The 15,723-nt window shown below is 30.7% G+C and overlaps 1 protein-coding gene across 1 annotated transcript in view; it reads right to left on the bottom strand.

Moving 5' to 3' along the window:
- Positions 1-7,369: 7,369 nt before the first annotated feature.
- Positions 7,370-15,723, bottom strand: part of LOC107846788 — a 16,317-nt gene continuing 7,963 nt past the window's right edge. The window contains exon 2 of the mRNA XM_016691074.2: positions 7,370-8,047. Coding sequence (XP_016546560.2) covers positions 7,370-8,047 — 678 coding nt within the window. The remainder of the gene's footprint in view (positions 8,048-15,723) is intronic.

Consider the following 15,723-nt stretch of genomic DNA (forward strand, 5'->3'; position numbering starts at 1 on the left):
CATTGATACATTTTGATACTACATTAATACACTTTGATACCACATTGATACACTTTTATACCACGTTGATTCAATATATATACCATATAAATACAACTTTTACAGAGAAAATTTGTGCAAGCATATACAATAATACATTATTCATGAATTTGTTAACTTCATCTAAAATTTTGTGAAAAGTGTACAAGCATATACAAAACTTATTAAATCTTATACCCTCACTATCCAAACATTCCTTAATTTTTTTCCCTCTACAATTCACAAATACCAAACTACACTCATTGGAGCTCCGACAGAACTTAAACGGAGAAGAAGAAGGATAAACAATAAACAATAAAAATGAGTACATTAGATAAGAAATAAAACTTCCTTATTTTTTGTTTGTTCTTTTTGTTGTTGTGGACAGAAAATAGGAAATAGACCTCCTTTTTTTAGTAAATTTTGATGGATTAGCATGAACAAGCGGATCAGATAAACAATAAACATTAGATCTGTTCTTTTTTTTTTTTGTAAAAATATCCTTTTTTTTTATTGCTTGATTTTCTTGTTTTCGATTTTTTGTTGCAAGTTTTGAATATCAATTGGTTCCAAAAGAAACCTAATGGGGACGCCAAGTTTTTTTTGTTTTTTTTTTTTTGCTGAAAAATATGTGTATTTGTAGATTTTGGTGATGAATTTTTCTTGATTTTTTTTGTTTTTCTGTTAATTTTTTGTTGAATTTGGCGAATATTTAAACTTTGATATCTCAGATTGGAAATTGGGGTGAAATTGATTGAATTTTGGTGGGTTGAATTTTATTTTTTTCTAATTTCTATATGAAATCCACTATATGGTTGGAATGGAGAAAAACGGGGAGAAAAAAGATGAAATGATACACAGGTTTATACTAAGAGTGACTATTTAGTGGGTATTTAATTATGGGTGCTATTTTTGTGGTATTATTTTAGTTTTAGGTGTCATTTTTGTCCTTTTTCCTATTAAATATTACCATCCAATATGAAAAAGCAAAATAAAATACTTAATTATATATCTTACTAGCAAAGAAAAAATAAATAATTAATATGTTTTTAGATAAATAACTGGCATAATTGAATTATAAAATTCACACATCTACAATCCAAATATGAAACTCTGAAAACACTATAATATCTTAAATGCATTCTTTACTATTATATAATGGTCATATTTCGAGAGATGGCATGTAAAGAAATAACTAACTTTTTGTATTTGTTAGTAGTTTATATAAAATTTCATTTTCAAGATTTACATCAGTTTCATTGACAATTAAATAATAATATACTTAAATGTTATACTCTTTCAGTCTCAAATTATCCGTCTCAAACTTTCTAATTTAATTTTTCATTTTACTTATCTTTTTTCATTAATCAAGAAAAAAAATTTCATGGTTTACCCTTTGCATTAATTATTTTTTCTTCAAATTAAAATATAAACATCATTTAATAGGGATACTATGATAAATTAGTCATGTTATAAATTATTTTTCTTAATCAATATGTCATCTTAATTTATAACGGATAATTTAGGACGGAGGGAGTATTAAGTATTTGTTTATGTTGCTTGGCTAAGTCAACTTTCTAGTATTGGTTCATATGAATTGTGTTAGGGACACAAACACTAACATCAAACAAAGTACAGTGGTTCAAAAATTAGAATTTCCCTTGAAGAATGCTCTCTACTAGTGTCGCCAAAAAGAACAAATGCTCTCTACAAAGTTCAACAAATTTGTGTGGAGTGATAAGTAATTTTTTAAATTTCGTTTTTAGTTAGAGATTTCAAATAGTCCCTTTTTTAAAAATTAATATTGGACTTGGAGTCTTTTTTATTGCAAATCACCCAACAAATCCATACAGCCCAATAACAAAACAAATAAAATCTGCTGACCCAACCCGACCCAATTGTCAAATTGGGTCTCTATAAATAAGAGGACTTTATGATTTCCTAAATAGACAGCATTTGGAGTTCCTCCACCATTTCCGCCGTGATGTTGAGCTCCACCTGCTTTAACCTTCAATTCCAACTTCTTTTTTTGTGGGTGATGAATTTTCGTTACCCTTTGTTGTGGTGTATGTTCTTACTCAGCTTGCAGAAGTAGGAACAACCTCTGTTTGCTGTTCTCTTTCATTTTTCATATCATGTTACTGATTTTCTCTCTTACAGCTGTGTGTCCCGGTGGATGTCCATGAGTTACGAAGAATCTCGACTGAGAGATAGAACATTGTATGTCTTTGTAGATCTGTGTAAGTTTCAACTATCCTAATCAAGAACAAGTGCCTTGTTGCTGGACCCGTTCCTCTACTCATGATTTTTGCTGGTGACCCTTTTTGTTGGCTGATGTAGCTTAGACTAGTTAACATTCTCACATTTGTTTTGCCCTTATGGTGACCACAAACTTTATTGTAAATGTAATAGCTGTGAGACTCTATGAACCATGTTAATCCCTTCCCCATGCTTGGTTATGTGTAATGCTTATCTTTCTTGTTTTCACTCTTAATGATGGTATCTACTGTTTATCCATGTTAATGATCTTCTTTGCTTGACTTGGTAGCTGATTGAACTCATTAAACTGCACCATTTGATCATATTCAATAGCTATGTTTACCACGTAATCCGCCAGCTGATTAACTTCTCTGTATGTGTGACTTATGTGCATGTTTAACTGCATACTTCGACTTTTGATCTCCTCAATGATTTCTATTAGCATCCATGGAATCTTCCACTCTCCCTTGATCATTCTTTTAATGCTAAGAGAGTCCTCTCTGTTTCTAATTGAATATGCCTCTAATTTTGATTTAGACAGTAGGTAATAACTCTCAAAATTATCGTCATTTCTGCTTCCATGCTTGTTGTAATTCCCGCTGATTGGGCCTCTGTGTATATCAAATCACCCTCACTATCTCTAATACAAAATGCATAAAAGCTCAAACTTGGGTTTTCTTTGCTCGCCCCATCCATGTTGCACTTTAACCACTCCATTTCACTATGAGATAGTGAAGTTGAGGTTTATAAGCCTGCAGTGTTTCTAGAATTCCTTGCCAGTGATGTGGTACGCCTTTGATCCATGGATATCTAACTTGAACAAGATAAAACACTTTCCTCTGAAGTTGGTGTTTCATCATGTTTAAGAAGACATCCTTGCCATATCTTCTTACGTTTCTTCTCTTCCATAGCTCCCACATCAACATTGATGGAATAGCCTGAATAATGCTTTTTTCTTTCTGTCTGCCTTCATGATTCCACTATTTGTGTATTGTTTGGTAAAGAGTGAAACCATCCATGCTAATACCTACACAAAGAGCAAACTGTTTCCACGGCTGTTGAGCTATGGGAGTTGTGAGTAGTAAATGAACCATGGTTTCTTGATATCCAGCCTCATAACATTGAAATTTGGAAGCCATTTGAATGTGCATTCTTTTAAGGTTGTCTTCAGTTGCTATTCTTTGTTTCCATACTCTCCAAAGAAAGAAGGCAATCTTTAAAGGAATCCCCTTGATCCAAATCTTTTTCATCCAGTTTATCTCCCCCTTTTTTTCTCAAAATATGAAAAGCTAAGCTAACCGTGAATACCTCTTTTGAATTACCTATCCACCAAGCTTTGTCATTGTCCTCCCTTCCTTCCGAAGGCTTTATACTTTCAACTATATGCTCAATTACCTCCTCTGAAATGTATTTCCTAAGTTTCTCTTGATTCCACTTCCCATTTTGTATGAATTCTTTCACCTCAATCTCTTCTTCCCCTTTATTTTGCTCCACCACATAATAAAGTGCCCCCAGTTTTGTCCAGTTATTGAACCAGAAATTGGAGTTTCCATTTTTGAGCTGCCACCATATATCATATTCAACTTCTTCTCTTAACTCCGTTATTTTTTTCCAGACATGAGAAGATCCAGAATTTCTCGTAATAACAAGATGAAGCTTCTTACAATACTTATTGTTCATAAAAGATGCCCATAGAGAATTGGTTGAAACCCTAAACTTCCACCATAATTTAGCAAATAATGCTTTAGACACATCATGCAACGATCTAAATCTGAGTCCACCCTCTTCTTTGGGATAACACATGTCTTCCCAAGCAACCCAATATCTTTTTCTCACTCTTTTCGAACTTTTCCCAATGAACTTTGCAAAGATTTGATGCAATTGATCAATCACTCTTTTAGGTGGATTCATAGCTGTTAAAGTGTAGACCGGCATTGACTATAGAACATGATTGATTAGTACGTATCTACCTCCAAAAGAAAGAAGCTTATTCTGCCACATTAGAATTCTTTTTGACATTTTTTTATGAGATCGTCATAATGATTATTGTTTTTCCGTCCATAGAAAACTGGACATCCCAAGTAAGTAAAAGGGAAGTTTCTTTGTCTTATTTCTGTTACTCTTCTTAATCTTTAGCCACAATCAATGGGGTCTTGTTGTGAAGATAGAAAAAGCTTTTGCTTTTATTGATGAGTTGTCCTGAGACATTCTCATAATCTTTGAGAACCAGCATCATTTTCCTAATGGATGATCTATCACCTGAACAAATAGGATTGTATCATCCGCGTAGGAAAGATGATTAATTTGAGGACTCCACTTTGGTAACTCATATCCTTTGAAATGATCATCCAGTAGCAGCCTGTTAAGCCCTCTAGATAACACTTTCGCCGCAATAATAAAAAGAGTAGGTGACAGCGGGTCGCCATATTTGACGCTCCTTGAGGATTGAAATAAACCATGGAAATGTCCATTAACTAACACTGAGTATCAATTGTTGGAAAGTAGTCTCCAATCCATATCAATGATCACTTCTGAGAAACCAAACTTTCTTAACACCCTTGTAAGAAATATCCAAGATACCCTATCATATGTTTTAGTCATATCCAGCTTGATGACCACATTAATATTTTTGTTCCTGATATTGATATCTCGGATGATTTTCTGTGCTATCAATACGTTTTTCATAATACTTCTCCCTCTCACAAAGCCAGCCTAGTTACGAGATATGACAGAAGGTAGGACTACGACAATTCATTCATGTAGCACTCTGTATATAATTTTGTTGGTAAATGTACTTAGACTAATTGGTCTAAGATCTGAGAAATCCTTTACTGCTTTCTTTTTTAGTAGAAGCACCAAATTGGCGTGAGTAATGAATTTGGGAAGTTCGTATCCACAGAAGAACACCCTAACCAATTTGGTGATATCTACCCTAACCAATTTAGTGATATCTTCTCAAATAATGTCCCAACAAGTCTAAAAGAAGACCCCTGAAAAACCATCTGGTCCACATGCATTATCTCCATTAAGCTGAAACACAATATTTCTAACCTCTTCTATTTCTGGCAGCGTTATGATCTTCTCATTTTGTTCCTGGTTAATCAGTTTAGGAATATTTTGTAATTTATTCCAATCCCGGATCCACCTTATTCAACGAATTGTTCTTTGAAAAACTCCACTGCTTCTTCTCCCATTAATTGATTCTCATGAATCATGTTGCCATGCTTATCTTTAATCTCTGTAATATGAAGTTTTTTCCTTCTCCCTTTCACATAAGAATGAAAAAACTTAGAGTTTTTGTCCCCTTCTGAAAACCATCTCATCTCAGCTTTTTGTTTTCAAAAATTCTCTTTGATCTTCATTCATCTTTTCAATTTCGCTTTCACCTTATGAAGATGTGTACGATTCTCTGCTGAAGGTTGAATTTTAAATTGCACCTCTTTAGCCTTTATGATGTCCTTCAGCGTGGTAATATTTTGAAAAATATTGCCAAAGGTTGATTTGCTCTATTCTGATAAAGCTTTTTTGACTCTCTTCATTTTCGCTTGAACTTTAAGAACTGGACTACCCACAAAATCAACCTTTCAATTCTGCTTCACAATCTCCTTGTAGTTAACATGTTTTGTCCAGAAGTTTAAAAACCTCAACGATTTAATGTTATGTCCCTCTTCAGTATTGCACACTACATGCAGAGGGGCATGATTCGAACCCTGACTAATTAAATGATGTACTTCAGTAGAAGGGAAAATATCAAAAAAAGCTTGATTCACCAATACTCTATCAATTCTTTTAAAAATACATTCCTCCTCAATTCTTCCATTCCACCAAGTATATCTGCTGCCATAGTAATTAACATCATTCAACGCACAACTATTGATACAACTGGCAAAATCCGTAGCTTCATTCTGAGTGAAAGTCAATCCTCCCCATTTCTCATCAGCTGCAAGTCAAACATTGAAATCACCTCTACAATCCATGGTACTTGATTATTGTCCGCAATATACTCCAATTTCTCCCACAATTCTAATCTCTTCAAAGCATTACATCTCACATAAATTGTAGTAATGATAAACCCCTTGTTGTCTTTAATAAACTTCATGGTAATCTGCTGAATCGTATCAAGTATTATTTGACTACTCCAATCTTCCTTTCAAAAGATCCAAATTTTGGACGAAGAATTAGCTACTGCATTTGTAAATCTCAGCCTTGTTCTATAATGATCTATTTTATGTGGTCCTTGGAAAGGTTCCATTAACATAATGAAAGATTAATTATTTCCTCTGTTAAGTTCTATTAATCTCTTAAATGATTTTTGAGTCTTAATAGATCTTATATTTCAGAATAACACTTTACCTATGATTGATTACTTGCGAAATATTTGTCTTTGCTCCTTGTTCTGGCCTGAAGAGGGAGTGTTGATTTTTCTTTTTTTGATCCGTTCTTCAAACAGTTAATTTGTCGTTGGAAAAGATCACCGACCCAACTGATTTGTTTAATAGTACTCTCTATGCAATCATCTTCTTCAGCCTCTCTTCTTGCTATCATTTGTTCCTCACTTTCTTCCACAAACTCTTGTAGTTTCGATACTTCATTTTCATTCTGACTAACTGCATTGTTCCTGCTCTCAAAGGTATGTTGCATGTCCTTTTGCTGATCATTAATTGGTGTTTGTTGTGGCCTTCGAAGTATTTTTGGTGATTCTATCTGCTTTGCTTCTAAATTTGCACTCTTGGTTGCTATTGTTTTACTACTCCCTTGCTCCTTATTTATTTGTGAAATTGAAGTCCCTTGAGCTTGATTGTCCCTCCTATAAATGTCATGTACCGAATCTACTTTTTCTCCCTCCAATTGCTTTTGTATGGTCGTATCCTTTGTTTGCTCCTCTCCATGATGTATGTTGTCATTCTGAGAGTTACTTTGCTCGCCTAGCTCTTTATCTTTGATTTGTTCTACATGTCTCAAAGCGTCAAATTGATTGCCAGTATTAACACCCACTCTATTACACCTAAACTCTTGCCTCCTATTATTGAAATTATTTCTCTTGTATCCTCTTTTTAGAATTTCTGGATTTTAAATTCCTCTACATTTTTATTCATTGCTCCCCATTTTCCTCCTTCTTTGAATCCTTGGTCTCTTGTTGCTTGTTGTCTTCTTCATTGTTGTTAGCCTCCTCTTTTCCTTTTTGATTTTCCGCCTCCTCTTTTTTGGGATATAACTCCGGATGTTCCATATAACACTGTTGTTCATTATGTCCTTGAATCATAAAGGTTTTACAGTATTTAGGAACGTAATCATATTTGATTGTAATCCACTTTTCTGATACTTCTTTGTTCTGCTTTTTCACTCCTACGTTAATGCATGTTGGAAATTCACCCAACAAATCCACCTCAACTTTGACTCTCGCATAACTTGGACGAGTTTGATTCTTCATAGCCAAATCAACTTGCAAAGGTCTTTCCACCGCTAACGCAAGTGGAAAAACAGTTTCCTTGCCAAATAAATTTGGAGGAAGAGACGGGAATGAAATCCAAGCAATTGTCGTTGTTGTTTTCTCCCCTGAGTTAAACATTGGATCCCACTTCAGAGTTCTTATTTCATATGACCAATCACGGTGATTAATGTAAAAGGTTGGCTTTGACAGAAGATGAATGTAATCTTCCAGCTGTGACACCCTAATGAGTACATGTCTATTACTCAATAGATCAATATTGCATTCGCCCTTAAGCTCATATTGCTTGGGAATTAATCTTTTCAGATCTTGAATATCAGGCTAACCATATGAGAATTTTTTAATCATTGCATATTGTAAATTTTCATTCAAAATCATTTGTTCTACTTCTTTTTGCTCCCATAAAATTCTAGGTTCACCATGCAAATAAGAGATAGGCTTGAAGGGTATAACTTTTTTGATTTGAGACGTAGGTTTTAATAACGTGGTGTATGTAACCGTAGGTAAATCATTAGGTTGATTCACCCCCATTGATGGTTGCTCTATGGCCGGAGTGGCCATAGATGTCGGGATCTGTAGTGTTGTTGATGACGGGCTATGGTGGCGTTTTTTCATTTTCAGTAAAATATCTTCCGTGAAAGTTGGAGTTTTTTTTAACAGAGTCCGTTTGAATGAGATTAAAAAAATAATTTTTAGCTTAAGTGATTAAAAATTTATAATAAGTGCTTATAAATTAAGCAAATAAGTGTTTGATAGAAGTGTTGAAACTGAAAAAAAAAATTATTGGTGTGTTTGGCAAACAAGTGTTGTTAAACAGTTTTTTACTATCAAAAATGACGTAAATGTTCTTAAAATTGTTATCACCATAAATAAGTTGAATTATTTTTAATTTTTAATTTTTAATTCTAAAATAAAATTTTTGAGAGACAGATGAAGAGAAAATTAGAGGAAAGAGACGAGGGGAAGCGACAAAGAGAAAAAAAAAAATCATACATTCAAGGGCTACAAGTTCAGAGGAATGTTGAAATTGAAGAAAAATATAAGGAATGTAAATGTTCTGGTCAAATTTAAAGCATTTTAATGAGAAAACACAATAAATAGTCTCTTATCTATAAGAGTAGGTCTAAAATAGTCCCTTAACTATATACTTATCAGTTTGGTCCTTTAACTATTTAAAAATTTATCAAGTTTGATTTTTAATTATTTTTATCAAATCTAGTATCCATCTATTTTTAATATAAACAATGTAGGAGTTATACTAACGAAACTCTGCCTCCATGAGATTCTCTCTTCCTTCTACTTCTTCCCCATGACTTTGTCATTTTCGCTATTAACTTTCTTTAAATTACTTGGACCATGCCCAAAATCTCCATCTTGAATTTTGCTATATTCAAGATGTCTTCAATGATGATAAAAGTTTGTTCTCGCATTATTTGTCGTTATTGTCATTTTATCTGAAACACAACATATTCAAGCCAGAGCAACAATAAAATACTTCTTTTTATTTGAGTTTGTGTCTTCTTCTATGAGAAAATTTATTTTGAATTGTTAAGGTTAGAAGGTTTTTTCACAAGAGAAATTTGAGGAAAAGGTGGCAAGGAGAGAGAAGCAAGTGTAAAGCTTTGGATTTAACTTTTTGGTCTATTTTGTATGAGTCGGTATATGAAATGCACCAAGACATGACTTTCTATGCCATTAATTTAATTTGCTTTGATATTTAAGATCTCCAATCAAAATTAAACCATATTGATGACAAAAATATTGATTAATAATTTGATTTTTTTAGGTGTTAAAACAAATTTCAATGATAATTGATTTTATTTAATTTGAATTGCAGAAAGTCAAATTCAATTGATATTATATGTATTTAGTTTTTAAAAGGAAAAAATATGCGAAAAATATCCGTGCTTTGTTTAAATTTGTAGTTGCACATGATGAACTTTGTGGGGCTCCTATGACCCCCTAGACTTTTTTCCCATGTTTAAACTTGGACCACTTATTCAGTCACTTAAAGGGCGGTGATTCACACGGGACCTTTCAACAAATAATTATTTCTCTTAATTTCGTCTTTTACTATTAGAAACCCCACCATGATAATATCTCAGGATTCTATAATTAAGAGTTAAAACATAATTAAGAGGAATAATTATTTGTTGAAAGGTCGTGTGTGAATCATCGTCCTTTGGACGACTGAATAAGTGGTCCAAGTGGACAGATATATGTCATATAAATACGGGAAAAAAAGCCTAAGGGAGTCATAAGACACCCACAAAGTTCAATATGCGCAACTGCAAATTTAGGTAAAATACAAGTATTTTTCGTATTATCCCTTTCTAAAAAGTTAATTTCACGAAAGCAGAAATTTCATTAATATAAATCCTACATTGTTTATAAAAAAAACGTAGTCAACAACCAAACTTGATAAATTTTTAAATAGTTAAAGGATCAAAACTGATAAGTGTATAGTTAAGATAATATTTTAGACATATTCTTATAGTTAAGAGACTATTTTAGACCTATTCTAATAGTTAAGGGACTATTTATGACTTTTTCTCACATTTTAATCTAAAAAGTAAAAAATTGGGTTACCCAACTTCTCACTTTTTATTTTTTTTAATCAGTTTTTAATTTTTCTTAAGCACTTTTAAATTTTACTAGATATTTAAAAAACTAAAAAAAAACACTAAAAGCTGATTTGATCGAATTTTAATTCTATTCAACCGGACTCTTAAACTTTGAATATATCTAAATACAATTAATTTTTAGAGTACTTTACCTTCAAAATAATATTTTCTGACATGAATGAAATTAATCAAATCCAAAAACAGATATTAGAGATGTAGATAAGGAAAAACAATAACAATAAGTAAACTCTCCACAAAGAAACAAGGATTACTTCCATTTTTATTTGAGGTGGTTTGTTAAGTTTAAACAATTATTTTAGGTTTTTAAATTACCTCCAGTTGTTCCACAACAACATCAAATTTTAGCTCAAATAAGAAATTACTCTACTCACGATAAATTAATTAAACTGTAAAAAAAAAAATATCTACCTTCACAGCTCGCTCTGTAAATTCACAAGCAATACATCGATACATTACTAGTTATAGTAATAAATTGTACAATGAATTAGGGGGCAGGTGAATTACATCTAATTGTATCCAAATACAATTATAAGACTGCATTCCAAATATATCTAAAAATTCTTAACATTCAACTTTTTTGAATTTGTAATTATGATAATATGATATTTGATTAAATTTCATTGACTTTTTTTGCCTCCTTAATATATTCCTATTTCTTTTTGGAATACTTTAGTTGATCCCATAATCAGTGAGTTGCACCTGCCAATTATATATAGGTACGTAAGTACCACAATTATATTCCAAGAACAATGAGCATATATCCTTCATATAGTGTAGGATATTATTTGTTGTTTTTCTAGTTTCTAGTAGAAGAGTTGCTACTTAAATTTTATTTTTTTAATAGATATATGATTGAACAATCTCAATGAATTGTCTTATAATTAATTTCTAGTACAAATTTTTAATCCTTTTTCTGGACTAATAATTGAAGAAGTAACTTAATTATTCCTTTCCTTTCTTTTTAAGATGTTACTTTCTTATTAATCTCAACAACAGCACAATATAATTTCATCGATAAAATTTGGAGGGGATAGCTTGTATGAAAACTTTCATCTTTATATTTCGATGATGGGAAAACTATTTCTGATAGATTGTCGATTCAAAGAGAGATAAAAAAAAAAAACTATAACAATGGAAGATAATAAGATCAAATTAAGCGAAAGAAACAATAAAGTACTACTAGAGATTTAAGAATAAGCAAACTGAAAAACTAAAAAATAATACTGGTTACAATTCTTGGTAATCAACCTTAACAACCTACTAACATTCTATTCTACTTTTCAAACTCCACACCTTTCTATCAACATTCATTTCTTAATATATTAATCTTGCAAAAGAAAAACATAGTTTTTTTTTTTTTTTTTGGTTAAAGAAAAACAAAGTTTTATTTATAAAGAATAAAATTTTAAACAACTGATTTCCTTTTTAATTTTTAATTTAAGTGCTGGGTGGAGTACCTAAACCCCCCCCCCAAAAAAAAAAAAATCCAACTTGCAACTAGGGGTGGGCATGTGTAATTACTGGACCATGTCATACAGTGTTCTTTGGACAGTCAAAAGAAAATAAATTAAAGATTGACAGTCAACCATGCACACAGTACTATGTACATTTATTTATCTGTGGATTCACAGCTAAGCATTTTCTAATTAATTAAAACAAAATTTAGGCGGATTTAGGATTTTAGCGCAATGAACACCACTAATTTAGTACACAAATTAAGTTTGGTATTAATGTGCTTCAACTTTAGTTGATAAAGTATGTTATTGGTGTGTCAAGACCAAAGTTATCGATAGACACTTAAATTTATTGCCAAAATTTATTTAAACACCTAAACTAAGGTCTGTTTCTATCAGGCCCCTAAACTCCCCACATTTTGTTCCAATTGGGCATTTTTCGCCCTATCAGTAAAAAACTTAAAGTGTGTGTTGCACACACGCGATAACGTGACAAAATGAGCTAATTGGAAGCTGACACGTGACATTGTCGGTCCAATAATTATTAAAAATTAATTATAATTTATTTTTAAAAGTATATACAAATGGCATTGAGGAAATTATTAAAAAATAATTCTAAAATTATTAAAAAAAAAAAAACTAATTATTTTAAAAAATTATAATTTTTTTAAAAAAATGAAATAAGTTATTAAAAAATTATTTTTTATAAAAATAATTATTAAGAAAAATTATAATTTGTTTTTTAAAATGAAAATAAAAAATGGCAGGGATATAAATTATGAAAAAATAATTATAAAATTATTTGAAAAATAAAAATAAAAAACTGATTATTTAAAAAAAATTATAAATTTTTTTTTAAATGAAATAAATTATTAAAAAATTAATTATTAAAAAAATTACAAAACTTCTTAAAAATTGAAAATAACAAATGGCATTGAGGATATAAATTATGAAAAAATAATTATAAAATTATTTGAAAAAAAAAAACTTGTTATTTTAAAAATATATATAATTTTTTAAAATGAAAAAATTATTAAAAATTATTTAAAGAATAATAAAAATTATTATTAAAAAAATTATAAAACTTTTTAAAAAATGAAAATAAAAAATGGCATTGAAGATCTTAATTATTAAAGAATAATTATAAAATTATTTAAAAAATAAAAATAAAAGCCTAATTATAAAAAAGAAATTATAAAATTATTTTAAAAATAAAAAAGAAATTATTAAAAAGAAATTATAAAAAAAAATTATAAATAAAAATAAAACTCCTCCACCTACCCCCAGCTCCCCAGCCCCCAGCGTATTATTTAAAAAATAAATAAAAATTTGGGACCCCCTCATGCTTTTTTGTCTAATTATAAAAAAGAAATTATAAAATTATTTTAAAAAACAAAAAATTAATTATTAAAAAGAAATTATAAAAAAATTTAAAAATAAAAACAAAACTCTCCCACCTACCCCAGCCCCCCAGCGTATTGTTTTATTAAAAAAAAAATAAAAATTTGGGACCCCCTAATGCTTTTTGTTTTATTAAAAAGGGCCTTTAGTGTTTTAAAAAAAAATTGTTATTAAAAAAAATTTGGGGCCCTTAATGCCACTTGGCGTCTTTTTATTTGTAAATTATTAAAAAAAATGCTCCTTATGCGCCTCCCATAATGGCACTGCACGCGCAGTGCCACATAGGCAAAAAAGGCCCAATTGGAACAAAATGTGGGGGGTTAGGGGTCTGATAGGAACAAACCTTAGTTTAGGTGTCTAAATGAATTTTGGCAATAAGTTTGAGTGTCTATCGATGCCTTTGGCCTCTATACCAACTTAGTTTAGGTTTAAGGTCTAGTTATCCATGCCGGCATCTTTCTGTTATGGTGTGTAAGTTGAAGATAAGTAAGGAAATACAATGAGTGTTGTCGCGCATGTTCTACTCAGGCGATCGACTAGCATAATAGAGCCAAAGGGGCGTAATAATAGCCAGATAAGTACGTTTGAAGGTCCTTTTAAGTATATGACAGTTCTTCAAGATATATACACATATACATATAAAAAAAATTGAAATTAATAGGTGCACGTGTACCCCTATTATAAGCTAGGTCCGCCCCTTCATTTAGGGCATTGGAAGACTTCTAAGGTTGATTTTTCCTTCATGAAATCTGTTAAATAATAACAACATTCATCATGTTCAAGGCCTGTTCAAGTATGCACTTTAAACTATCGTAAAGTTGATCAAGTAAACACACGCTTTCTACATAGCAAATCTCGCAATTCAAGTACATATTTGTGCAGACTCAAAATCGAAGGGTGTTGATGTCAGATGAAGAAAGTTAAAGAGCACGTTTATGTATTATGTCTGACTAAAATAAACGAACCTATTCGTTACCTTTCTGCCTTCAAATGGGCTCATGTTTTTTAGGCCTTTTGGTACAAAAGCTTATTCAAAGATGGGCCCAATGGCCTTGCAAAATGAAATCCAAATAGGATGATGTTGGGCTCAACAAGACTTAAGATCCCAAAGAAATATATATGGGCTTTCTAATAACTTCATGGGCTAATCATTTACCTTGTGTGTTTTTCCTTTGTAAAAATAACATAAATCTCAATCTTATTAGAATTATTTATACTCTCTCTCCCGATTCATATACATAATAAAGCCGACATATACAGAGAAACCTTTGTATATGACAAGGCCGACATATACATAACAAGGCCGACATATACACAACAAAATCGATTCATATACATAACAGGCCGACATATTCATAGAAAGCTATGTCTATGTATTTTAGAGAAAAATGAGATTTTTGTAGTATGTTTCAAGAGATGAAATTTTTTGTAATAAGTGAAACTTAAGTTGTTGGTCTGTGTACTTTTTTGTTTTCCTTTTCTTAAGAGAATCATAGATAATTGTAGTTTAGAGATGTATTGCAAAGCATAGCAATAACTTGGAGATTTATAAAATGCAGCTATAGTTATTGTACCAGGCGGGTATCAATTGTATCAGCGAAACAGTTGTATTCAAGTGGTGGGTATCAATTGTATCATCACATGTTGTGTTATCTAACACATGTGAAATAGTTATATCAGTGCATATTGTACCATCGCATACGCGTATTGTGTATTTACTACAGAACCTGAAATATAATATTTGTCCACTTTGTTCTTTGTACGTCCTTTGAGAAACAATGATTGATAAGAACATTTTATCATAATATCCATATTAATTGATCTTTAATAATTAAATATTAAAAAATAATTTAAGGAATAAATAATTAATGCTCACCGTAAAACGCGATTTTTTTTAATAGGTTAAAAAATAAGTAAAAATAAAAATTTATTTTAGAAATAATAAGTTTCTAAATGCATGCTAACGTGTTGATATAACCTTTTTGACTGGCTTTATTAACGCGTGGATCACTAATTGCAATTATTGAATTAATCAATTGTTAATTTAGTAGAAAAACATTTAGCTATAAAGGCAATGGTTTCTCTAGAATTAGTACCTAATCATCACCAAATATTCTATTATTGATTTAAAAACTTTAGGGATATTTTGAATAACATGAGCTAAAAATATAATATATGTAATAATTTCTACACTATTATATTGGACTACTTTCACGAGTTATTATTCTTTCATTATATATGAATGAGTCTTTTAATTATTTTTGAGATAAAGCATCAGAACCCCCTTCAACTTTCCGCTTCAACTTATTTTATCACTTAAACTTAATACACGTTTATTTATTCTGTTAACATTTTTAAAATGAATTAATTTAAACCCTAAATCTGACGCGACACTATTATTTTTTTAAAAGAAAAAAAGTGCGTGACTCAATTTAAAAAAAAAAATGATCCCACTTTTAGATAATATATATATATATATATATATATATATATATAT

Source organism: Capsicum annuum, chromosome 11, assembly GCF_002878395.1.
Source record: "Capsicum annuum cultivar UCD-10X-F1 chromosome 11, UCD10Xv1.1, whole genome shotgun sequence".
In the NCBI taxonomy this organism is placed as follows: domain Eukaryota; kingdom Viridiplantae; phylum Streptophyta; class Magnoliopsida; order Solanales; family Solanaceae; genus Capsicum; species Capsicum annuum.